The sequence below is a fragment of the Eptesicus fuscus genome, chromosome 7, assembly GCF_027574615.1.
Source record: "Eptesicus fuscus isolate TK198812 chromosome 7, DD_ASM_mEF_20220401, whole genome shotgun sequence".
Classification (NCBI taxonomy): domain Eukaryota; kingdom Metazoa; phylum Chordata; class Mammalia; order Chiroptera; family Vespertilionidae; genus Eptesicus; species Eptesicus fuscus.
Window position 1 is genome coordinate 6,366,922 of NC_072479.1, and position 24,348 is coordinate 6,391,269.

At 43.4% G+C, this 24,348-nt stretch overlaps 1 protein-coding gene across 1 annotated transcript; it reads right to left on the minus strand.

Annotated features, from left to right (window-relative positions):
* Positions 1 to 22,602: 22,602 nt before the first annotated feature.
* On the minus strand, positions 22,603 to 23,933 carry LOC103302382 (gap junction alpha-3 protein). The gene is given in 6 exon segments (XM_008159447.3): positions 22,603 to 22,712; positions 22,715 to 22,751; positions 22,754 to 22,898; positions 22,900 to 22,990; positions 22,993 to 23,036; positions 23,038 to 23,933. Coding segments are annotated over 6 exon segments (1,323 nt in total).
* Positions 23,934 to 24,348: the final 415 nt, after the last annotated feature.

Sequence of the window (24,348 nt, forward strand, 5' to 3'; positions counted from 1 at the left end):
CTTGTAAGTCATATCATTACTCTACCCAAACCCTGAAATATTTCCTCATTTCACTTAGAGCAAAACAAACTTGTTACAGTGTTCTATTTGACCCCTTATCTCGCCAACCTTATTACTTGCTACCACCCCCTGGCTCATGCTGCTCAAGCCACATGACCTCCTTAGTGTTGACTTAGCCATGAAGGCTCTCTCTTCACTTAGGTATCTGTCACCTCTTTTAATGCTTTGCTCAAATTTAACTTTTTCTACTGTGTTGAATCTATTAAATATTGCAAACCTTCCCCTTCCTAGCCTGTACCTTTTCCTTTTCTTTGCAAGCACTTATCAGATTCTAACTATTTTAATTTTCTCATTTTTATGTTTTTAAAAAATTATTCATCTCACCCCACTAGATTTAAGGGTAAGGGTCTTTGTTTCATTCTCTTCTGAGAAATACAAACAACAACCCCTCATTCACATGCTGTGTGGTCAGAATTTATACAGTTTGAGTGGTCTGAGAAAAAATCAGTCAAAATGTAAAACCAAGGGGAACAAAGATGGCGGCATAGGTAAACACAGACACTCTCATCCTCCCACACCCACATCACAATTACCACTAAACAACGGAACAACCATCATCAGAACTGCCTGAAAGTTGGCTGAATGGAAGCCCTACAACTAGAGAATTCAAGAAGAAAGCACATTGAGACTGGTAGGAGGGGCAGAGGTGTGGAACGGGCTGGTCCAACACCCATGTATGGCATGATGATGATGATGATGATTATATCTTTATTGTTGAGAGTATTATAGATATCCCCACTTTTTTTCCTACTTTTCCCTCCTACACCCAGAACCCAACCCACCCCAGACCTTCACCACCCTATTGTTTATGTCCATGGGTAATGCAAATATGCATATAAATTCTTTGGTTAATCTCTTCCCACTTCCCCTAACCCTTTTTCTCTGAGGTTTATCAGTCTTTCCATGTTTCCATGCCTCTGGTTCTATTTTATTCACCAGTTTATTTTGTTCATTAGATTCCTTGTTCATTTATTTTGATTTTAAGATCAATTGTTGATAGATATGTATTTATTGCCATTTAATAAGAAGACCCTTCAACATTTCATGTAATACTGGTTTGGTGGTGATGAACTTCTTTAGCTTTTTCTTGTTTGTGAAGCTCTTTATCTGATATTCAATTCTGAATGATAGCTTGGCTGGGTAGAGTAATCTTGGTTGTAGGTTCTTGCTATTCATCACTTTGAATATTTCTTGCCACTCCCTTCTGGCCTGCAAAGTTTCTGTTGAGAAATCAGCTAACAGTTGTATGGGCGCTGCTTTGTAGGTAGCTAACTGCTTTTCTCTTGCTGCTTTTAAGATTCTCTCTTTGTCTTTAACCTTTTACATTTTAATTATGATGTGTCTTGGTGTGCGCCTGTCTGGGCTCATCTTGTTTGGGACTCTCTGTGCTTCCTGGACTTGTAAGTCTATTTCTTTCACCAGGTAGGGGAAGTTTTCCGTCATTATTTCTTCAAATAGGTTTTCAATTTCTTGCTCCCTCTCTTCTCCTTCAGCACCCCCAAGATGCAAATGTTGGTTGCTTGAGGTTGTCCCAGAGGCTTCTTACACTATCTTCATACTTTTTGATTCTTTTTTCTTTTTGCTCTTCTGATTGGGTGTGTTTTGCTCCCTCATATTCCAAACTGCTGATTTGACTCTCAGCATTCTCTCCTCGACTGGGATTCCCTGTAAATTATTTTTCATTTTACTTAATGTATCCTTCACTTATGACCGGTTCCTTTTCATGTCTTTGATGTTCTCATTGATCTCCTTGAAATTCTCACTAAGTTCTTTGAAGCTCTCATTAATGTCCTTGAGCATCCTTACAACCATTGTTTTGAAATCTATATCTAGTAGTTTCCTTAATTCCATTTCAGTTAGTTCTTTCTCTGATAAGTGGCCCTAGGCCCAGTACTAGCAGCAACTTACCAAGGTTCACAGCTTGGCCTTTCCTGGGAACATCCAAGCCCAACACAGCAGTCATCTGCAGATCACTCTATAGCTGGTGCCAGGTGGTCCCATGCAGGGCACTGGCAGTGACTGACTTTGTACCTTCCTGGAGGCCCCAGAGCCAATGTACCCAGTGTTCAGTATCAGACCACACCAGATTACAACCCTACCATATGCAAGAGCAACACACTCAAGGGGCAGACTGGGTGAGCACCAAAGCCCCACTGAAGCAAGTCTTGCTCCACAGGGGTGTCTCCTGAACAACAGCTCTTCCACAGCAGGTGCAGCTGGTCCTCACAGCCAATTGGCCTAGGGGTCAATTCCTCCCTGTGACGACAACAGCAATCAAGGCTCAACTACAGTGGGATAGTACACACAGCCTAAACAGGGGTGCAACTAGAATGCCCATCTCAGGTGACTGGGGAGACTGAGCCACTGGGCCTATAGGTAACATGCTACACAAGGCCACTCTACCAATCTCAGGAGACATGGCAGCTCTATCTAATACATAGAAACAAACAGGGAAACAGCCAAAATGCGGAGACAAAGAAACATGTCATAAATGAAAGAACAGAAGAAATCTCCAGAGAAAGAACTAACTGAAATGGAATCAAGGAAACTACTAGATACAGATTTCAAAACAATGGTTGTAAGGATGCTCAAGGACATTAATGAGAGCTTCAAGGAACTTAGTGAGAATGTCAAGGAACTTAGTGAGAATTTCAAGGAAATCATTGAGAACATCAAAGACATGAAAAGGAACCAGTCATAAGTGAAGGATACATTAAGTAAAATGAAAAATAATTTACAGGGAATCCCAGTCGAGGAGAGAATGCTGAGAGTCAAATCAGCAGTTTGGAATATGAGGGAGCAAAACACACCCAATCAGAAGAGCAAAAAGAAAAAAGAATCCAAAAATATGAAGATAGTGTAAGGAGCCTCTGGGACAACCTCAAGCAACCAACATTTGCATCATGGGGGTGAAGGAGAAGAGAGGGAGCAAGAAATTGAAAACCTATTTGAAGAAATAATGACGGAAAACTTCCCCTACCTGGAGAAAGAAATAGACACCCTCCTCTCCCCTTCCCCTTGAGATTCATCTTTCTGTTGTATGTTTCCATGCCTCTGGTTCTATTTTATTCACCAGTTTATTTTCTTCATTAGATTCCTTGTTCATTTATTTTGATTTTTAGATTCAATTGTTGATAGATATGTATTCCTTGCCAGGTTATTGTTCATATTTTGATCTTTCTTTCCTCCTCCTCCTCCTCCTCCTCCTCCTCCTCCTCCTCCTCCTCCTCCTTCTTCTCTTCTCCTTCTCCTTCCCTTCTCCTTCCCTTCTCCTTCTCCTTCTCCTTCCCTTCCCTTCTCCTTCTCCTTCTCCTTCCCTTCCCTTCTCCTTCTCCTTCTCCTTCCCTCTCTCTCTCTCTCCTCCTCCTTCTTCTTCTTCTTCTTCTTCTTCTTCTTCTTCTTCTTCTTCTTCTTCTTCTTCTTCTTCTTCTTCTTCTTCAGACCCAACAACATTTCATGTAATACTGGTTGTGTGGTGATGAACTCCTTTAGCTTTTTATTGTTTGTGAAGCTCTTTATCTGACATTCAATTCTGAATGATAGCTTTGCTTGGTAGAGTAATCTTGGTTGTAGGTCTTTGCTTTTCATCACTTTGAATATTCCTTGCCACTCCCTTCTGGCCTGCAAAGTTTCTGTTGAGAAATCAGCTTCCCCTGATCACCCGACCCTACCCCAAAGGGAGGTGGGACCGGGTGGGGAGACGAGCTGCAGGAGGTTGGCTACCGGCCAATCACCTGTGGCCCCTCCCCTGAGCCAGTCTTGCCCTGATTGGGCCCCAATAGGGGCGGGCCGGCTGGCCAACCTCCTGTTGTCTCCTCCTCCTGACAGGCTCAGCCCTGATCCTCCCTGATTGGGGCCAGGCCAGCCGGACCCCACCCATGCACAAATCCGTGCACTGGGCCTCTAGTACTTTCTATAACAATAAAAGCCTAATATGCTAATTAGCCCAGACATCCTTCTGGACAACCTTCCGGATGAAGCCAGGGCTGTGAAGGAAGCCCAGGTCCCAGGTGCTGGAGGGAAACCTGGGTCCCGGGTGCCAGAGTGAAGCCAGTGCCAGCAGCCAGGGGGAGGAAGGCCTACTCTTGCACAAATTTTGTGCATTGGGCCTCTAGTATAATAATTTAAAAAAAGACATGTTACTGGTTTGTGTATTTACTATACTATACTTGTAATTTTTAGTTTAGAGTGCGCTCTTTCTACATATAAAAAAGTTTGCTGCCCTAACCAGTTTGGCTCAGTGGATAGAGCATTGGTCTGCAGACTGAAGGGTCCCAGGTTCAATTCCAGTCAAGGGCATGTACCTTGGTTGTGGGCACATCCCCAGTAGGGGGTGTGCAGGAGGCAGCTGATCGATGTTTCTCTCTCATCAATGTTTCTAACTCTCTATCCTTCTCCCTTCCTCTCTGTAAAAAATTCAATAAAATATATTTTTAAAAAAAGTTTGCTGTAAAACAGTAGCTGTGTTATACCAGGAGCAGCTTCATACATCTTGTGTTTACCATGTCTCTCTCTTTTTTTTTTAAAATCTTTATTGTTCAGATTACACTTGTTTCTCCTTTTTCCCCACATATCTCCCCACCACCCAGTTCCTACCCCCCCCTTCCCTTACCTCCCCCCCCCACCCCGCTGTCCTTAGCCATAGGTGTATGATTTTTGTCCAGTCTCTTCCCATACTCCCCACACAGACACCCCTTTCCCCCTGAGAATTATCAATCCACTCCCATTCTATGCCTGATTCTATTAAGTTCACCAGTTTATTCTGTTCCTCAGATTTTTAATTCACTTGACTTTTAGATTCATTGTTGATAGATATGTATTTGTTGTTCATAATTTTTATCTTTCTTCTTCTTTTTCCTCTTTTTAAAGTACCTTTCAGCATTTCATATAATGTTTTGGTGGTGATGAACTCCTTTAGCTTTTTCTTATCTGTGAAGCTCTTTATCTGCCCTTCAATTCTGAATGATAACTTTGCTGGGTAGAGTAGTCTTGGTTGTAGGTTCCTGGTATTCATCACTTTGAATATTTCTTGCCACTCCCGTCTGGCCTGCATGGTTTCTGTTGAGAAATTAGCTGATAATCGTATGGGAGCTCCCTTGTAGGTAACTAACTGTTTTTCTCTTGCTGCTTTTAATATTCTCTCTTTGTCTTTTGCTCTTGGCATTTTAATTATGATGTGTCTTGGTGTGGTCCTCTTTGGATTCCTTTTGTTTGGGGTTCTGTGCGCTTCCTGGACTTGTAAGTCTATTTCTTTCATCAGGTGGGGGAAGTTTTCGTTCATTATTTCTTCAAATAGGTTTTCAGCATCTTGCTCTCTCTCTTCTTCTGGCACCCCCATAATTCTGATGTTGGTACGCTTGAAGTTGTCCCAGAGGCTTCTTACACTATCTTCAACTTTCTGAATTCTCTTCTCTTCATGCTTCTCTGGAGGAGTGTCCTTGGCCTCTTTGTATTCCAAATCTTTGAGTTGATTCTTGCAATCCTCTAGTCTGCTTTTGGGTCTCTGTATAATATTTTTTATCTCAGTCAGTGTATGTTTAATTTCTAGTTGGTCCTCATGGAATTTATCGGCCTTTTCCATGAAATTCTTGAAAAACCTTATAACCGTGGTTTTGAACTCTATGTCCAGTCGCTTGTTCTCCTCCATTTCTTTGGTTTGTGATCTGTTTCCTTGCCTTCTCATATTCTCTGCTTCCCTAAGTTGGTAGGGTAGTTTTGTGTACTAGGTGTCCTATTGGTTCAACGGGTCAGCCTCCCAGTTACTTGAGGTGGACACTCTTGGTGTACCCTTGTGTACTGTGTGTCCCCCAGCAGGAGCTACAGCAAGGGCTAGTTTTCTCCTCCTTTGCCTGGGCGGTTTTGGAGCAGTCTGACTGGAGCTGCAGTTGGTTAAGCTGCTCCAGAACAGGCCATTTATATGCAAAAGCCGCTGTGTGGAGCCAGGGCGGGTTTGTAGAGTGTGTGGGGCGGGGCCTCAGGGCGGGGCCTCAGGGCTGGGTGGGGTCTCAGGACGTCACTAGGCTGGGGCGTGGCCAACGGCGATGGCTGCCGTCAGTCGTCTCTGCCTTTCCACGTTTCCAAGTCCCTGCGCCCCGCGCTCCAGCGCAGTAAACAATGATTGCTGGGCGCACCACTCAGCTTTTCAGCGATTGTGCTTCTTTCTCTTCTTAGTTGTAAATCTTCCACTCAGCCAGCTTTCCCGTGGTTCTGGGTGGTAGACGTTTTTGTCTTTTAGTTGTATTTTTGAAATTGTTGTGTGAGGCAGCAGATTAGTTGTTTAACTATGCCGCCATCTTGGTTCCTCCCTACCATGTCTCTTGATTACATTTTATCTTGTCTTTGATTTAATCTTGTGTTTTTTTATATAGTAATGTGCTATACAGGTTGTAGCCCAGGAGAAATTGGCTAGACCAGATAGCCTAGGTTTGTAGTAAGCTATACTGTCTAGGTTTGTATAAGTGCCCTCTGTGTGTTCACACAATGACAAGATTGCCTACTGACATGTTTCTCAGAATATATCCCATCGGTAAGCAGTGCATGATTGAATATGCACTGATTCTATATACATAAAGTCCAAAATACAGTTAGCTCTTGAACAACATGTGTTTGAACTTCATGGGTCCACTTATACATACAATTTTTTCAATAAATATATACAGCATTGTAAATGTATTTCTCTTCTTTATGATTTTATTACCATTTTCTTTTCTCTAGCTACTTTATTATAAAAATACAGCAAATTATACATGTAACATCCTATCCTATATAATAAAAAGGTAATATGCAAATTGACCATTACTCCAACACACAAGATGGCCACCTCCATATGGTCAAAGATGGCCGCCCCAATGTGGACACAAGATGGCCAGCAGGGGAGGGCAGTTGTGGGTGATCAGGCCAGCAGGGGAGGGCAGTTAGGAGGGACCAGACCTGCAAGGGATGGCAGTTGGGGGCGACCAGTCCTGCAGGGGAGGACAGTTGGGGGGGAACCCAGGTCTGCAGGGGACGGCAGTTGGGGGGGGGACCAGGCCTGCAGGGGAGGGCAGTTGGAACCAGGCCTGCAGAGGAGGGCAACTGGGGGCTACCAGGCTGGCAGGGGAGGGCAGTTAGGGGAGACCAGGCTGGCAAGGAAGGGCAGTTAGGGGTGACTTGGGCCAGCGGGAGAGGGCAGTTGGGGGCAACCAGGCCTGCAGGGCAGGACATTTAGGGGCAACCAGGCCGGCAGGGGAGGGAAGTTAGGGATGACCAGGCCAGCAGGGGAGGGCAGTTAGGGGCAATCGGGCCGGCAGGGGAGGGCAGTTAGGGGAGACCAGGCTGGCAAGGGAGGGAAGTTAGGGGTGGCCAGGCCAGCAGGAGAGGGCAGTTGGGGGCAACCAGGCCTGCAGGGCAGGACAGTTAGGGGCAACCAGGCCTGTAGGGGAGGACAGTTAGGGGTGACCAAGCCTGCAGGGGAGGGCAGTTAGGGGCAATCGGGCCAGCAGGGGAGCAGTTAGGCATTAATCAGGCTGGCAGGGGAGTGGTTAGGGGGTGATCAGGCTGGCAGGCAGAAGTGGTTAGGGACAATCAGGCAGGCAGGCAGGTGAGCGGTTGGGAGCCAGCAGTCCTGGGTCCCAAATTGGAGAGGGTGCAGGCTGGGCTGAGGGACACCCCTCCTCCCCTCCTCCCCCCCCCCCCCCCCCCATGCACGAGTTTTGTGCACTGGGCCTGTAGTATAAAATAAGTGTTAATTAACTGTATATGTTATCAATAAGGCTTTTGGTCAACAATAGACTATTAGTAGTTAAGTTTTGGGTAATCAAAAGTTACATGTGGATTTTTGACTGTACAGGGTGGGGAGTTGCAACCCCTGTGTTGGTAAAAGGTCAACTGTAAAAAGAAAACTAAACAATATTTACTATTTAGGAATACATGCATATATAAACCATAAAAAACCCACAAGAGCATTATTGACATGAAATTTTAGGATAGAAGTTACCTCTGATGTGGAGGAAGTGTGTTGTGATGACAAAGAGGCAAATGGGAGCTTTGTAGGTATTAGTAATATTTATTTATTTATTTATTTATTTATATTTATTTATTTATTTAATATCTTTTTATTGATTTCAGAGAGGAAGGGAGAGGAGGAGAGAGATAGAAACATCAATGATGAGAGAGAATAATTGATTGGCTATCTCCTGTATGCCCCCTACTGGGGATAGAGCCCGCAACCTGGGCATGTGCCCTGAATGTGAATCAAACCCAGGACCCCTTAGCCCCCAGGCCGATGCTCTATCCAATGAGCCAAACCGGTTAGGGCAGTAATACTTATTTTTTAATCCAGATGGGGGATACTTGAGTTTTCAGCTTTTATTATTCTTTACATTGGATAGACAGATCTGACATAGACTCTTCCAAGTGCTTAAAATATTGAACAAAACAAATGTTAAGAAAAGAAGCAGCACCTTCAGCAACTCTAGTGCAGGTTAAGTTTCTAGAACTGCTGATCTAGTTCTTGGGATAACCAGCTGCATTGACAGAGACACAGAGGGAGAAGTCCCTCCTTCTGTATCCTAGCAACTGGCCTCTTGATGACTTTGTTTTCTTGAAGGACTTTTGATGTCTTGGTATTATAGTAAATGTATTATATCCAGTGTGGTAGTTTGATTTCATTAATGACCCTTGCCTGCAGCTGTGTTCATTACCATGTGAGTCTGCAGTTCTCACTGAAGAAAGAAATGATGCTAGTCCCCTGCCCCTTGTTTCTGATTTTGGTGGCATGTGTGACTTGCTTTGGCTATGGGTTGTTAGCACACGTGAAACAAGCAGAAACTTGGAAAAGGGCTGGTGTGTTTCCATTCCCACTCCTCCTCCCCTCCCAAGGCCTCAAGAGCAAGGCTTGGTCAGTCTGCTGGGAGATGGAGCACATGGAATAGAGCAGAGCTGCACAAGTTTCCGCCAGTGATATGTCAGCAACTTGTTAAATTTCTGTGTGAGCTTGGTCAGGACAAAAAGGCTGCCTGGAGCCCTGGTTGGTGTGCTCAGTGGTTAGAGCATTATCCTCTGCACTGGAGACCTAGGTTTGATCTCAGATGGCGTGTGCGTGAGGAAGCCGATCAATGTTTCTCTCTCACATCAATGTTCCTCTCTCTCCTCTCTCTTTAGAATCAATGAAAAACATATCCTCAGGTGAGGATTTAAAAAAAGAAGAATAAAAAGACTGCCTTGGCAACTGGCCAACCTCCAGGTGACCGCAGTCCCAATGGACACAAACAGTTCATCCCAGATAAGATGGACCCTGTAGCCTTATAAATGGAGCAAATGTTTATTGTTGTGCACCGCTGTTTGTTAGGCAGCATTGCTATGGCATAAATACCTGGCACACCCAGGCTCCTGAGAGGTAACTCTGGACTTTTCTTTTCCACTGAATTAATGGCCAAAAGATAGAATCACTAAGTAATCATATAAAAACAGCATGTAAAAAACTCAGATATTTTTGTGTATATTTCATGATTCCTCTATTTTCAATATAAGTATTTATCTTCTGTCCAGCCAGCATGGCTCAGTGGTTGAGCGTCGACCTATGAACCAGGAAGTCATGGTTTGATTTCCAGGTTGTGGGCTTGATCCCCAGTGTGGAGCATGCAGGAGGCAGCCGATCAATGATTCTCTCTCATCACTGATGTTCCTATCTCTCTCTCTCCCTCTCCCTTCCTCTCTGGAATCAATAAAAGGAAGTACATTAAAAAATATTTCTCTTCTATGTATCTTTATCTGAAAAGAATTAGGCAGCTCTACCTAAACTCTTTTATTCTATTAGTGGTGTTTTCCCATCTATTATTTACCACTTTGGCAAACTCTTTACAGCTCCTTTAGAAAGTTAAACAGGCACTCACTGTGAAGCGCAGCCATTGCATTCTTAGAACTGGAAATACGTCTCCATAAAAACTTGTGCACAAATGTCCATACCCTGGACACCATTTGGGTTGGTTAATTTTATGTGTTAAATTGACTGGGCCATGAGGTGCCCAGATATCTGATCTTACATGGTTCTAGGTATGTCTGAATGAGATTGACATTTGAATTGGTAGACCGAGTCAAGCAGATTGTCCTCCCTAATGTGTGTGGTCCCCAATCAGTTGAAGGCCTGAAGAGGACAAAATATAGCTGACTCTCCTATAAGAGAAAATTCTCCTGCCTAATGGTTTTTGAAATGGGACATTGTTTTTTCCCTTGCTTTAAGACTCAAACTAATACAACTGGTCTACCTGGGTTTCAAACCTACTGGCCTTTGAATTGGAACTTACACCACTGGTTCTCCTGCCTGCAGATCTTGGGACTTGTTGGCCTCTCTCATATGAGGAAATTACTTATTTTTCATAAATATACAAACAGTTCACTCTTTTTTTAAAATACAGTTTAACACATTTTGTATTTTTTTTATTGTCTAAAGTATTACAAATAGTAGTACATATCTCTCCTTTTTTCCCCCATTGACCTTCCCCCGGTCTCTCCTATCCCCCTGCACATGCCCTCACCCCACCCCACCCCACCCCCAGTGTCTTGTGTCCATTGGTTGTGCTTATATGCATGCATACAAGCCCTTTGGTTAATCTCTTACCTCCCCCACCCCTCAGCCTTCCCGCTGTACTTTGACAGTCTGTTCGATGCTTCCTGCCTCTGTATATATCTTTTTGTTCATCAGGTTATAATGTTCTTTATTTTCCATAAATGAGTGAGATCATGTGGTATTTTTCTTTCACTGACTGACTTATTTCACTTAGCATAATGTTCTCCAGTTCCATCCATGCTGCTGCAAATGGTAAGAATTCCTTCTTTTTTATAGCAGCATAGTATTCCATTGTGTAGATGTACCATAGTTTTCTAATCCACTCATTTGCTGATGGGCATTTAGGCTGTTTCCAAATCTTAGCTATGGTGAATTGTGCTGCTATGAACATAGGGGTGCATATATCCTTTCTGATTGCTGTTTCTGTTTTCTTAGGATATATTCCTAAAAGTGGTATTACTGGGTCAAATGGCAGTTCCATTTTTAAATTTTTGAGGAAATGCTATACTGTTTTCACAATGGCTGCACCAGTCTACCTTCCCTCCACAGTGAAGGAGGGTTCCTTTTTCTCTGCATCCTCTCCAGCACTTGTCATTTGTTGATTTGTTAATGATAGCCATTCTGACAGGTGTGAGGTGGTACCTCATTGTTGTTTTGATTTGCATCTCTCAGATGATTAGTGACTTTGAGCATGTTTTCATATGTCTCTTGGCTTTCTGAATGTCCTCTTTTGAAAAGTGTCTATTTAGATCCTATGCCCATTTTTTTTTATTGGATTGTTTATCTTTTGTTAAGTTGTCTGAATTCCCTGAAAATGTTGGAGATTAAACCCTTATTGGTGATAACATTGGCAAATATGTTCTCTCATACAGTGGGCTTTCTTGTTCTTTTGTTGATGGTTTCTTTTGCTGTGCAGAAGATTTTTATTTTGATGTAGTCCCATTTGTTTATTTTCTCCTTAGTCTCTCTTGCTCTAGGATCTGTGTCTGTAAAGATATTGCTACGACATATGTCTGCAATTTTGCTGCCTATGGAGTCTTGTAGGATTTTTATGATTTCCCATCTTACATTCAAGTCCTTTAGCCCTTTTGAGTTTGTTTTTGCGTATGGTGTAAGTTGGTGATCTAGTTTCATTTTTTTTTTGCATGTATCTGACCAAATTTCCCAGCACCATTTATTAAAGATACTGTTTTGACTCCATTGTATGCTCTTGCCTCATTTGTCAAATATTAATTGAGTATAATGGCTTGGGTCAATTTCTGGGTTCTCTATTCTGTTCCATTGGTCTATATGTCTGTTCTTATGCCAGTACCAGGCAGTTTTGAAAACCGTGGCTTGGTAATATAGCTTGATGTGTGGTATTGTGATCCCTCCAACTGTGTTCTTCTTTCTCAGGATAGCTGTGGCTATTTGGGATCTTTTTTTATTCCAGATGAATTTTTGTAGAGTTTGTTCTAGATCTTTGAAATATGCCATTGGTATTTTAATAGTTATTGCATTGAATCTATAGATTGCTTTAGGTAGTATGGACATTTTAATGATGTTGATTCTACCAATCAATGAACAAGGTATGTACTTCCATTTGTTTATGTCTTCCTCTATCCCTTTTTTGAATGTCCTGTAGTTTTCTGAGTACAGGGCTTTTACATCCTTAGTTAAGTTTATTCCTAAGTATCTTAATTTTTTTCGTGCAATGGTAAATGGGATTTCCCCCCCATTTCTCTTTCTGTGAGTTCATTATCTATATATATAAAACCCTAATATGCAAATAGACTGAACGGCAGAACAAACGAAGAACTGGTCGCTATGACGTGAGCTGACCACCAGGGGGCGTGCGTGGAACAAGGTGGGCATCGGCAGCAGGTGGCAGAGTGTGGAACATGGTGGGTCTCGGCCACAGCGGGATGTTGGAGCAGGTGAGCGGGGGCGCCAGACCAAGGCAGGGCGCCGGTCACTGTCATCGGGGCAAGCCCCTGGTGGTTACTGAAAATTCTTTGCTCCTGTGCACCACGGTCCTGCCCGACGCTCACACCTGGTGCCCACGCCAGCCCCACTCACACCCGCTGCTGGCACTGGAGCCACCTCTCGCACCTGCTGCCAGCACCCGGCACCCAGCGCCCAGTGCCGGCCCCAATCACTGGGCGCTGTCAGCGGGGGCGAGAGGCAGCTGCCAGCCTTGATCACCCCTCAGGGCTTCTCCACCTCCTCCTGCTCCTGAGGGGTGATGGGGCCGGCAGCTGCCTCTAGCACCCGCTGCCAGCAATAGCCCCGCTCGCACCCACTGCCAGTGCTTGGCACTGTTCCCAATTGCTTGGCGCTGTCAGAGGGTGTGAGCAGCAGCTGTCAGCCCTGATCACCCCTGAGGGCTTCTCCACTTTCCCCTGCTCCTGAAGGGTGATCGGGGCAGCAGCTGCTGCTCGCATCCACTGATGGCGCTGGCCCTGCTTGCACCTGCTGCTGGTGCCAGCCCTAATTGCTCCACAGTGTCCGTAGTTGTGAGCGGTGGCAGCGGGAGCAGGGCTGCTGGCAGACAGGGGACTGGGGGCTGTGGTGGGAGGGGCCGGGTGGGGGCGCAGAGTATGGTCTGAGACCTGCCCCTGTGCCCACTGCAGCCTCATGGCCCACAGTTCCTTTCAAGGTGCATGAATTCATGCACTGGGCCCCTAGTTCGTGTATAAAAAGGCCATAGATTTCTGGGTGTTAATTTTGTATTCTGCTACATTGCCAAATTCATTTATTAGGTCTAGTAGTTTTTGTAGAGGGCCGCCTGGGAGGCACCTGGGCATTTCCTTAATTATCATCAGCTGAACTCAGGACATAGGCCGAGTCACACCCTGGGAACATGCTTCCCCAATCAGAGCAGCCCAGGAGTAGGCAGGGTTGGGACTAGATATGTAAATCTAGGCCTTTAAAATAAATGTGCTGCGTGGCTTGGGCGCGACATACTGCCTCTCCATCAGAGAGGATGGCGGCCCACCCAGCTCCCAGCTTCATGAATCTATTTCGCCTCTTGGTCTCTTTCTTTCTTTAATTTCTTAGTCCCCAGCTCCTCCACTCAGCAACTGGACCAGAACCTTTTCCGCGATGGTGCGGAAAAGAGAGAAATACCACTACAAGTTTTTTGATGGAGTCTTTGGGGTTTTCTATGTATACTATCATATCATCTGCGAATAAGGACAGTTTTACTTCTTGTTTTCCAATTTGATGCCTTTTATTTCTTCTTCTTGTTTGATCGCTATGGCTAGTACTTCTAGTACTATGTCAAACAGGAGTGGTGAAAGTGGGCATCCTTGTCCTGTTCCTGTTCTTAGGAGAAATGGGTTTAGTTTTTGCCTATTGAGTATGATGTTGGCTGTAGGTTTGTCATATAGGGCTTTTATTATGTTGAAGTATAATCCCTATATTCCCACTTTCCTGAAAGTTTTTATCAAGAAAGGGTGTTGGATCTTGTCAAATGTTTTTTTCTGCATCAATTGATATGATTATGTGATTTTTGTCTCTCAGTTTGTTTATGTGATGTATCACATTTATTGATTTTCGAATATTATACCATCCTTGCATCCCCGGAATAAATCCCACTTGGTCATGGTGTATGATCTTTCTAATGTATTGTTGAATCTGATTTGCTAGAATTTTGTTGAGGATTTTAACATCTATGTTCATCTAGGATATTGGCCTGTAGTTCTTTTTTTTTTCAGTGTCTTTATCTGGTTTTGGGATTAGGATAATTCTGGCTTCATAGAAAGAGCTTGAAAGTGTGCCTTCCTCTTGAATTTTTTGGAATAGTCTGAGGAGGATAGATTTTAGTTCTTCTTTGAATGCTTGGTAGAACTCCCCTGTAAAGCTGTCTGGACCAGGGCTTTTGTTTGCTGGAAGATTTTTGATCGCTGTTTCAATTTCTTCAGTAGTTATCAGCCTATTCAGGTTTTTTGATTCTTCTTGGTTGAGTTTTGGAAATATGTCAATTCCATCTACCTTATCAATTTTGTTGGAATAGTTGTTCATAATATTTTTTCATAATCTTTTATAATTCTGTGGGATCGGTTGTTACTTCATCTCTTTCATTTCTGATTTTGTTTATTTGGGTCCTCTCTGTTTGCTTCTTGGTGAGCCTGGCAAGAGGTTCATCAATATTGTTTATCCTTTCAAAAACAAGCTCTTGGTTTTGTTGATCTTTTGTATTTTTTTTTTTGGTCTCTATGTCATTTATCTCTGCTATGATCTTCATTATTTCCTTCCTTCTGCTTACACTGGGCTTTTCTTGTTGCTCTCTTTCTAACTCTTTGAGTTGTAGAGTTAGATAATTTATTATCATTGTTTTTTATTTTTTGAGGTAGGCTGTAGAGCAATGAACTTCCCTCTCAAGACTGCTTTCACTGTGTCCCATAGATTTTGGATTGTTGTGTTTTCATTGTCATTTGTTGCCATGATGTTTTTTTATTTCTTCTTTGATCTCTCTGGTAACCCAGTCATTATTTAATAGCATGCTATTTAGCCTCCAGGTGTTTTATTTTGTTTATTGTTTTTATTGTAGTTGATTTCCAGTTTTATGCCATTGTGATCTGAGAAGATGCTTGATATGATTTCTATCTTCTTGAATTTGAAGAGACTTTGCCTGTGTCCCAACATATGGTCTATCTTTCAAAATGACCCATGTGCACTGGAGAAGAATGTATATTCTGTAACTTTGGGGTGAAATGTTCTGAAGATGTCAATTAATTCCATCTGATCTAGTGTGTCATTTAGGATTGATATTTCCTTGCTGAATTTTTGTTTACAGGATTTGTCCATGGTGTTAGTGGGGCATTAAAGTCCCCTACTATGACTATATTGCTGTCAATCTCTCTCTTGATATTCTCCAGAATTGTTTTTATGTATTTGGGTGCTCCTGTATTGGGTGTGTATATGTTTATCAGAGTTATATCTTCTTGTTGGATTGCTCCCTTTAGTATTATGTAGTGGCCTGCCTTATCTCTTGTTATGTCCTTCACTTTGAGATCTAATTTGTCAGATATAAGTATTGCTACCCCAGCTTTTTGTTCATTTCCATTCACCTGAAATACCTTTTTCCATCCCTTCACCCTCAGTCTGTGTGAGTCCTTTTTTCTGAGTTGGTTTTCTTGTAGACAGCAGATATATGGGTCATGTTTTCTTATCCACTCAGCTGCCCTATGTCTTTTGATTGGTGCATTTAATCCATTTACATTTAAAGTTATTATTGATAGGTACTTGTTTGTCGCCATTTTTATTTTTTATGTGTTCCTTCTTCGCTTCCTATTTCTTCTTTTTACAGCAGACCCATTAGCATTTCTTGCATTGCTGATTTGGTGGTGATAAACTCCCTTAGTCCTTTTTTTTTGTCTGTGACACTCCTGATTTCACCCTCAATTTTAATTGATAGCCTTGCTGGGTACAGTATTCTTGGATTCAGATCCTTCCTTTGCATGACTTTGTATATTTCATTCCATTCCCTTCTGGCCCAATGTGTTTCTGTTGAGAAATCAGTGACTACTCTGATGGGGGATCCTTTGTAGGTAACTTTCTGTCACTCCCTGGCCACTTTTAAGATTCTTACTTTGTCACTGGTGTTTGCCAACTTAATTATAATGTGCCTTGGCATTGGTCTTTTGAAGTTCATTTTGTTTGGGACTCTGTGAGCTTCTTGGATTTGTGTGAGTTTCCCCCCCCCCTATATCAGGGAAGTTTTCTGTCAGTATTTCTTCAAACAGGTTTTCTATTCCTTGCTCAGTTTCCTTTCCTTCTGGAACCCCTATTATGCGGATGTTGTTTTGTTTCATCTTGTCCCAAAGTTTCCTTAGGTTCTCCTCTTGTTTTTTAAGTTTTTTTTTTCTAGATGCTGCTCTACTTGGGTATTTTTTCCTACCTTGTCTTCTAGCTCACTGATGTGGTCCTCTGCTTCTTCTAGTCTACTGTTGATGCTTTCTTTTGAGTTCTTTATTGCAGTGATGTCATTTTTCATTTCTTCTTGGTTCTTCATTTCCTCTTGGTTCTTACATATATTGTTGAATTTGTCTTCCAACCTTTTCAGTGACCTTATGACCATTTCTCTGAATTCTTTCTCTGACATATTGCTTGCCTCCATTTCGCTTACTTCCTTTTCTGGTGATGCCTTTTTTTCTTTCATATGCAGGCTGTTTCTTTGTCTCCCCATGATCTCTCTTCTCTGGGTGTCTTGTTATGTAGTTCTCTCTCTCCTGCGTTGACTTAAAGGCACAAAATACAACAGAACAATGCACAACACACAAGGCACTGAACACAAATATATTCACAATACTAATAACCCCAAATAAAGGTGACCACCAGAGAAAAAAGAATTAGGAGATTTTTAAAAAAGTGCAAGCCCTAGCTGATTTGACTCAGTGGATAGAGCATCGGCTTGTGGACTGAAGGGTCCTGAGATCCATTCTGGTCAAGGGCACATGCCTAGGTTACGGGATCAATCCCCAGTAGGGGGCATGCAGGAGGTAACCAATCAATGATTCTCTCTCATCAGTGATGTTTCTCTCTCTCTCTCTCCCCCTTTAACTTCCTCTCTGAAATCAATAAAAATATTTTAAAAAGTGCAAAATGATATTGAGAAAAGGAAAAAAAATTAAGAGAGAAAAGAAAGAGAATAAAACGTAAGGGGAAAAAACTATGTATATGGGGAGAAAACTCCAATAGAACAAAAACTAATCCAAAAAAAATGCAAAGAACCCTGATATGAAGGCAAGTTACAAAGAACAACTAATAACAATTGAGGAGAGGAAAAACAGAAGCAAAAAAAGAAAAAAGAAAAAAAAGAGAAACAAACAAAAAAAAACAATCTAATCAAACTAACAACAACAATAGGGCAGAGTGAAAGAAGGGCAAAAGAAAACACAATAAAACAAAAAACATAAATAAATAAAAAACAAACAAAACAAAAAAAGGGGAAGAGAGAAAAAAATTTGGATAGTGAAGAAAGAGAAGAGAGAAGTGTGTATGGACTTGGAGCAAGGGATTGGAAATTAGATATATAAGTAGGATGAATTTTTAACATGGGGTAAAAAGAAGGAATAGGGAAAATCTAAAGCAGGAAAAGGGTAAATGAAACAGGACAACAAAAGGGGAAAAATGAGGAAGAGAGTATTGGCATAAAGGTAAAGCTGAGATACAGTAAAATGATGCTAAAGGAAAAATGAAAATAGAATGTAGAACACTAATCCCAGAATGAAATAAAATAAAGAGAAAATAAAATGAAACTTTTAAAAAAGGTAAAATAATAGTAGTATTAATACTGATTAAAAATAAAAATACAATAATCAAAAGGTAAAATCAAGTGAGAAAAAAAGAAAAAAATTAGTTTTTTAGGTAAAATATAAAAATGTGTAGTAGTGAAGGTTATTTACTTCCTCTACTGTTCTGTTTGGCATGCCTGTTTCCTGTCAGGTAGTCAGGACATTATTGAAGTTCCCTGAATTCCATAGCTCCTCTGTGTTGTAAGCCACAATCTGATTTTCAAGCAGGCAGTATTTCTTTTTTACTCAGCCTGCCTGTGGTTGTATTTACACAAGAGTCAGTTTATGATTCAACCCCTGGGTGGCAGTGTTTCTGTATTGACCTCCGGGGCTATAAGTCCTCTCTAGCCAGTATTTAGATTTTGTTTTCCCTGACACACTTAATACTGGTTTGGGGGTATGGACTGCCCCAGAGCTGGTTTTCTGATCGTTTCTCCCCTCTCTGATCCCCAGGTTCCACTAAAACAACTTTCCCCTGCAGTCTCTGAGAATGTTTTTAATTGGGTGATCCTATGTACTGGGCTTAGTGATCAAAAGCAAGGATTTAAAGAGAAAAAAGAGTCTGAGTAAGTGCGTGAACTCATGACTTTTTCGCTCCGGCACTGCGTGTGACTCTGCTCATGTCTCTGTGCACATCTTTTCCCCCGGCACAGCACAGCCTGTTTACTGGTAAAGCTTCAGGCTGCCTTTTTGTGCCCAGCCCAGCTATGGGTTGATTTCTAGAGTTCCCTTCTGCCAGCAGCCCTGTGGACCCCCTTCCACATTTGCAGACTATGCTGGCCCCAAGGGCCGCGGATTTTGTGGGGCGCAGACTTCCTCTGAACCTCTAGATCCCACTGCGCGCGTTTCTCCCTTCAGCCTGGATCACAAACCTCACCTTTCTCTGGGTGAAATCTGACCTTTCCATTAGAAGGTACAGAGCTTGTCCATGTCTGTGTATTCATGTTGCTTGAGACCCGGTGTTTGTGAGTTTGCAGCTGGTCCCTGGGTGTTGTGGGAGGTATCCGATTCTTCCTGTTTGAAGGTAAGGCTAGGCTTCCTATCACAGCCACTCTCCCCTTCAAGATGGTGCGGTCTCTGTGGCAGAGCCGGTTGCTCTGAGAGAGATTTCATCAGCAGTGGAGGCTGCCCGGTCAGGGGAGCCCAGTCTGGCAGTCCCCAACAGTTCCTTGGAATATAGTTGTCCTTCACTCACAAATAGACAGTCCCTGTACGTCCACACACTCTCCTTTCATTCTCTCACTCACACACTATCTTGCAGCCTGCCTTCTCATCGGCAGCCATCTTCGATCTCCTCAGACAGTTCACTCTTGAACAACATGGGAGTTAGTGGTATCTATTCCCCGTGCAGTTGAAAATCCTTGTATAACTTTTACTCCCCCCAAACTTAACTACAAATAATCTACTGTTGACCAGAAGTCTTATTGATAATATAAACAGTCAATTCACACATATCTTGTAAGTTATATGTATTATATATTGTAATCTTACAATAAAGTCAGCTAGAGAAAAAGTTATTTAAAAACCATAAGGAAGAGAAAATACATTTTCAGTATTTATTGCAAAAAAAATCCACATATAAGTGGACCTGCACTGTTCAAACTTGTGTTGTTCACGGACCAACTGTATGTATGTATATTTCTGTCTCCTCTGGAGAACCCTAATACACCACCCAAAAGTTCATCAACAGGTGAAGGGACAAATAATGGTATTCTCAGCAATAAAAGAAACACTACTAAAACCCACAACCATGAATAAGAACATTGAAAACATTATGTTAAGTGAAAATAACAAATAGAGAAGAGTTCATATTGTATGCTTCCATTTACATGAAATTCTAGAAAAGACTAATCAATAATGTCAGATAGCAGATTAGTGATTGCATGAAGTTGGTGGTGAAGGAGAATTGATTAGAAGAAGCACAAGGGGCCTTTTGGGGTGATGGGAATGTTCTTGACTGTGGTGATACACTTTTGGCATATCCATGTGGCAAACACAAATTACATCTCAATAAAGTTGATTTTGCAGACAGAATTAGCCAGCCTGGCAAGGGGACACCCTTCTCTGATATCATATACATTGATGCTTCAAATGAAGTTTAGATGGCCAAGCAGAATCCAAGCTTCATTCATTCATTCATTCATTCACTCAGTCATTGGGTCACTATGAGGTGCCTACTATGTGCCAAACCATGATCCAGGTAGATTTGATCCCAGCTTATTTGAGGCACAGAGGGGAGATGAGGAGCAGTCTTCTATCTTACTTCTAGGCAGTAACACCAACTCTTCTCACCCTTCCTCTTCTTCTCTCCATAAGTGACATTCTAGAGCTGACATGGCAAGTTAGAGGCTGGGCTGGTATCAGAACTTGGCATATTCTTGGCTTTTGGTTTTATACCAGTCAACCTCATATTTTCTCAAATACAACTGCCTGGATGTCTGAGTGGAGCTTGGTTTCCGCATTTAACATAAAAACTCTGGAGCCACTATTTCGGTTTGCACAAGTGCAAGCCCAGAAAAGCAGTTTAAACTCCAAGTAGTTTTTCATTTGGAAATGCTTCCCAAGACAATTTTGAAAGGGCATTTAAAAATAGACTTAAATTGCGTGAGGTCTTCAATGAAAATGAATAGGACAGAATTCTTATCAGCTTTAGCTGGATTTGGCAAATGGATAAGTTCCAAATTGTTAGTATTCTTGTCAGCTGTTTTAGGTCTTATCCCAGCTAGCCATGCCTCTGTCTAATAAAGGCAGTAATAAAAAATACAGTCTTGCAGCCAACAATATAGTGATCTTGCTTTTGTAGTTAAAGAATTCATTTATTAATGCTTTCTGTAATGTTAAAATTGCTTCTCAGACTCCAGAATTCATGAAAAGAGAAATGCTTGATTATAAATCAATTTTGTCAAATGTACTGTATTTAAAATTCCTTATAATGGAAATGTATATTATTGCTGAGGATGTTATGGTGTACCCTTTTGATATGAAAGAGGTGATACCCTGTTTAAGGGCATAACTCATACCACACAAATGGCACACTTTCCTCAAGAGTACTGAGACGCACCATTTGAGAAAGTCTACAGGCCATGTATGGGAAGTGAACGTTGTTCAAGCTGGGGAGGTGGCCCAGCCCACACCACAGCCAGCTGAATGCACTAATGAACCAGCTGCTTGAACTAATCTGAAGACAGGAATCACAGACTCTTCAAACAGACTTTTAGAGGGTCAAAAAGAATAATCAGAAAAGAAAAGGAATGCATAAAAAGAAACAGATCACATTGACAGTGGGCGGCGTTCTGCTGAATAAGAACTACAAGCCGTGGCTGTTGGAGGTGGAGAGTGTGATGAGGACCACACTCAGCACCACCACTGCTCTTCGGTTCAGACACTGGCTGAGACAGAACAGCGTGTGTGCAGGACAGGAGATTCTGTCATCTTTCAGCCACACTCACCCACACCAAGAGCCTTCCCTGTCACAGCAGCCACCCGGGTGGATGACAAATCCGGCACTCGCACAAAATGACACATGCACTTACACAGGGAGTGAATGCACAGACTTTTATTTACACTTTAGAAAGCTACTGGGCTGCCCACAGAGAATGGTTAGGAAATATGAAGTTCATTTGCACTGTTAAAAAGGGGTAGTTTATTCATTCACCTGTATAGATAATTTTCCTGGCAGCAGCAGTTACTTTTAACCTCTCATTTTAGAACTTCGAGTATTTAAAGGCACTTAAGCTTTTCCCTGCTTTTATTTCATTTTGTACCTTCTCATAGTAATGAACTGACTCATGAAGTCAAAGCATTTATTTTAAAAGAAATTTCAAATCTTTACTGGTGGGAAAAGGGACAAATAATCACTATTTTGGTCAGTATCCATGCAATAGTAATACATTTTTTATATTTTTTTAGAAAAAGAGAAAGTGGAATAAATAGACCTATCCGTACAATTCAAAGCAGAAAATAACAACAACAACAAAAAATAAAAAACAACCACTCAAAGGAGGGCCTGCCACATGACTGTTTCCGTGTCCTCAGTTGTTAAAGTGATCTCAAGTGTGGCTGCATTCCACCTGCTTTCTTCCCAGCCACCTCTGTGCCATCACCCACAAATCTCTGCCTCTGGGGGAACTGTTCGTTGTTACTTGTCATGAAGCCTGCGCTTGGATATCCTGGGCTTCACATGCAATTTCAGAATCTCAAATGACACTACATAGGCTTGCTCTAAGTCTCCTTTCAGTGCAGTTTGGCAAATATCTGAAATGAACTTCAACTCTGAGTTAAAAGTACCAAACAGAGATGGGCTAAGTGCAGCTGAGGCCTTCTGGGCTGCCCAGAGGCTCCGGGGAGCTCAGGACAGAAAACCCAACGGCCCCAAACTGAAGTGGCTGCGGACACCTGCCTCTTTATCGTCGCAGGACAGTCCGCCACAGACAGAAACCCCTGAGAAGGGCTCCTGGCTCAGGGCTCCTGGGCACCGTGAATATCTTTAAAGGGCATCAGCCACTCTGCCCCATCCCCCGTAGAAAGCATTGCCGCCCTCCCCACTCCACCTCCAGCATTAAGGACAGAAGCACTGACAGGAACCTGACCTCTCGGGTGGTCTCCCCCCCACGCCAGTGCTCTCTGTCACTCTAGGCTCTCCAGCTGCTCAATTGAAGTGCACTTTGGTTTTGATGCTAGAAAAGTGGTCATCAGAAAGCTATCTGGGAGACCACACTAGATGGCCAAGTCATTGGGTCTGGCCTGACTGCGGCTGGCCTTACTGGCCTTGCTTGACCGTCTGGGGTCTGTGGGGAGCAAAGGCGGCTTGTGCATCTCCACAGCGGGGTCGCTGCCTGCTGCCGCTCAGCAGGAGTCACTTCCATCCGCTCTCTCCCAGGACGCTGCTGACCCCATTCTCCAACACGACAGGTTCCTTGCTGCCTTCTCTGCCCTCCTGAGGGGTTTGCAGGCGGCTGCCTGGAGGGGCAAAGGAGGAAGAGGTGGACACAGGGGGGACCTTCCTCACGGAACCTGCTGCCCAGGCTCCTGGTGGCCCAGTTCTGCTCTGTCATTATCAGGTGGTGGCTGCTGTTGTGGAATTTGTCAGGGTGGCCCTTCCCTGTGTCTGGGAAAGAGCTGCCATGTTGAAGTCTGTTGCTGGTGGAGGGCCCTGGAATAATAATGACTGTTGCCCATCCCAGGGAAGAGACAGTGCGTGCAGTAGAAGGGCGCCCCATAGTGCCGGTGTCTGTGGCCTAGTGGGAGGGGAGTGGGAGCTCATCCCCAGAGATCATGGCCCCCACCCTGGATTCAGCAGTGTCTGGGCCATAGTGGTTGGTCATGCCCTGTTTAAGCTTCTTCCAGCCCAGGTGGTATATCTCCAGCACGTTGAGTAAGAGGGACAGGCAGGCGACGACCAGCATGAAGATGATGAAGACGGTCTTCTCTGTGGGCCTGGAGATGAAGCAGTCCACGATGTTGGGGCAGGGCCACCGGTCACAGTGGTAGAGTGGCTTTAGCTCAAAGCCATACAGAAAGTACTGTCCAGCGATAAAGCCCACTTCAAACAGCGTCTTAAAGATGATGTTGAATATGTAGGTCCGGAGCAGGGCCCCAGCAATTGGGACCTTGCCCCGGTCGTCCCGCAGAATGAGTTTGTCCTTCTGGCTGTGGTTGCTGGGCCCACACTGTCCATCGGGACTGAGGTGTAGGTTGCCCCCCTTCAACTTCTCTTCCTCCCTGCCTTTCTTCTTCTCCTCCATGCGCATGATGTGCAGCACGTGCCCCAGGTAGATGAGGGTGGGCGTGGACACGAAGATGATCTGCAGCACCCAGAAGCGGGTGTGGGAGATGGGGAAGGCTTTGTCGTAGCACACGTTCTCGCAGCCCGGCTGCTGCGTGTTGCAGGTGAAGTCTGACTGCTCATCTCCCCACACCTCCTCCACCGCAGCTCCCAGCACCAGGATTCGGAAGATGAACAGGACCGTCAGCCAGACCTTGCCTATAACCGTGGAGTGCTCCTGTGCATTCTCCAATAGTCTACCCAGGAAGCTCCAGTCTCCCATTGCTTCGGACTGCCAGCCTGTAAGGGAACATGCTTGTTAATAATCGGGTAGGACAGGTGAGCTGTCGTCCAACTGCCAAAGGGGCAGGTGTCATTGTCCCAGGGGGATGGAATATCTGTCATTGGCTGGCTGTTGTAACACTTCCCTACGTGGGATGTGCTGCAGAGCTCTCCACAGCCCTGTATGTTCATGTGTGTGAATAAGTTTGTGTGCACATGTACATGCACATGAACCTATGTGCAGCTGTATACACACATGTGCACATCTATACATGTATTCATATCTGTGCATACATATACATGTCAGTGAAAACGTGTGCATACATTTGAGTGGTTACATGTACGTGTGTGTGCATACCTGCCTCTGTGTGAGTGCAGGTACTGCACTTGTATACATTTTACAGTGCATGTGTGTT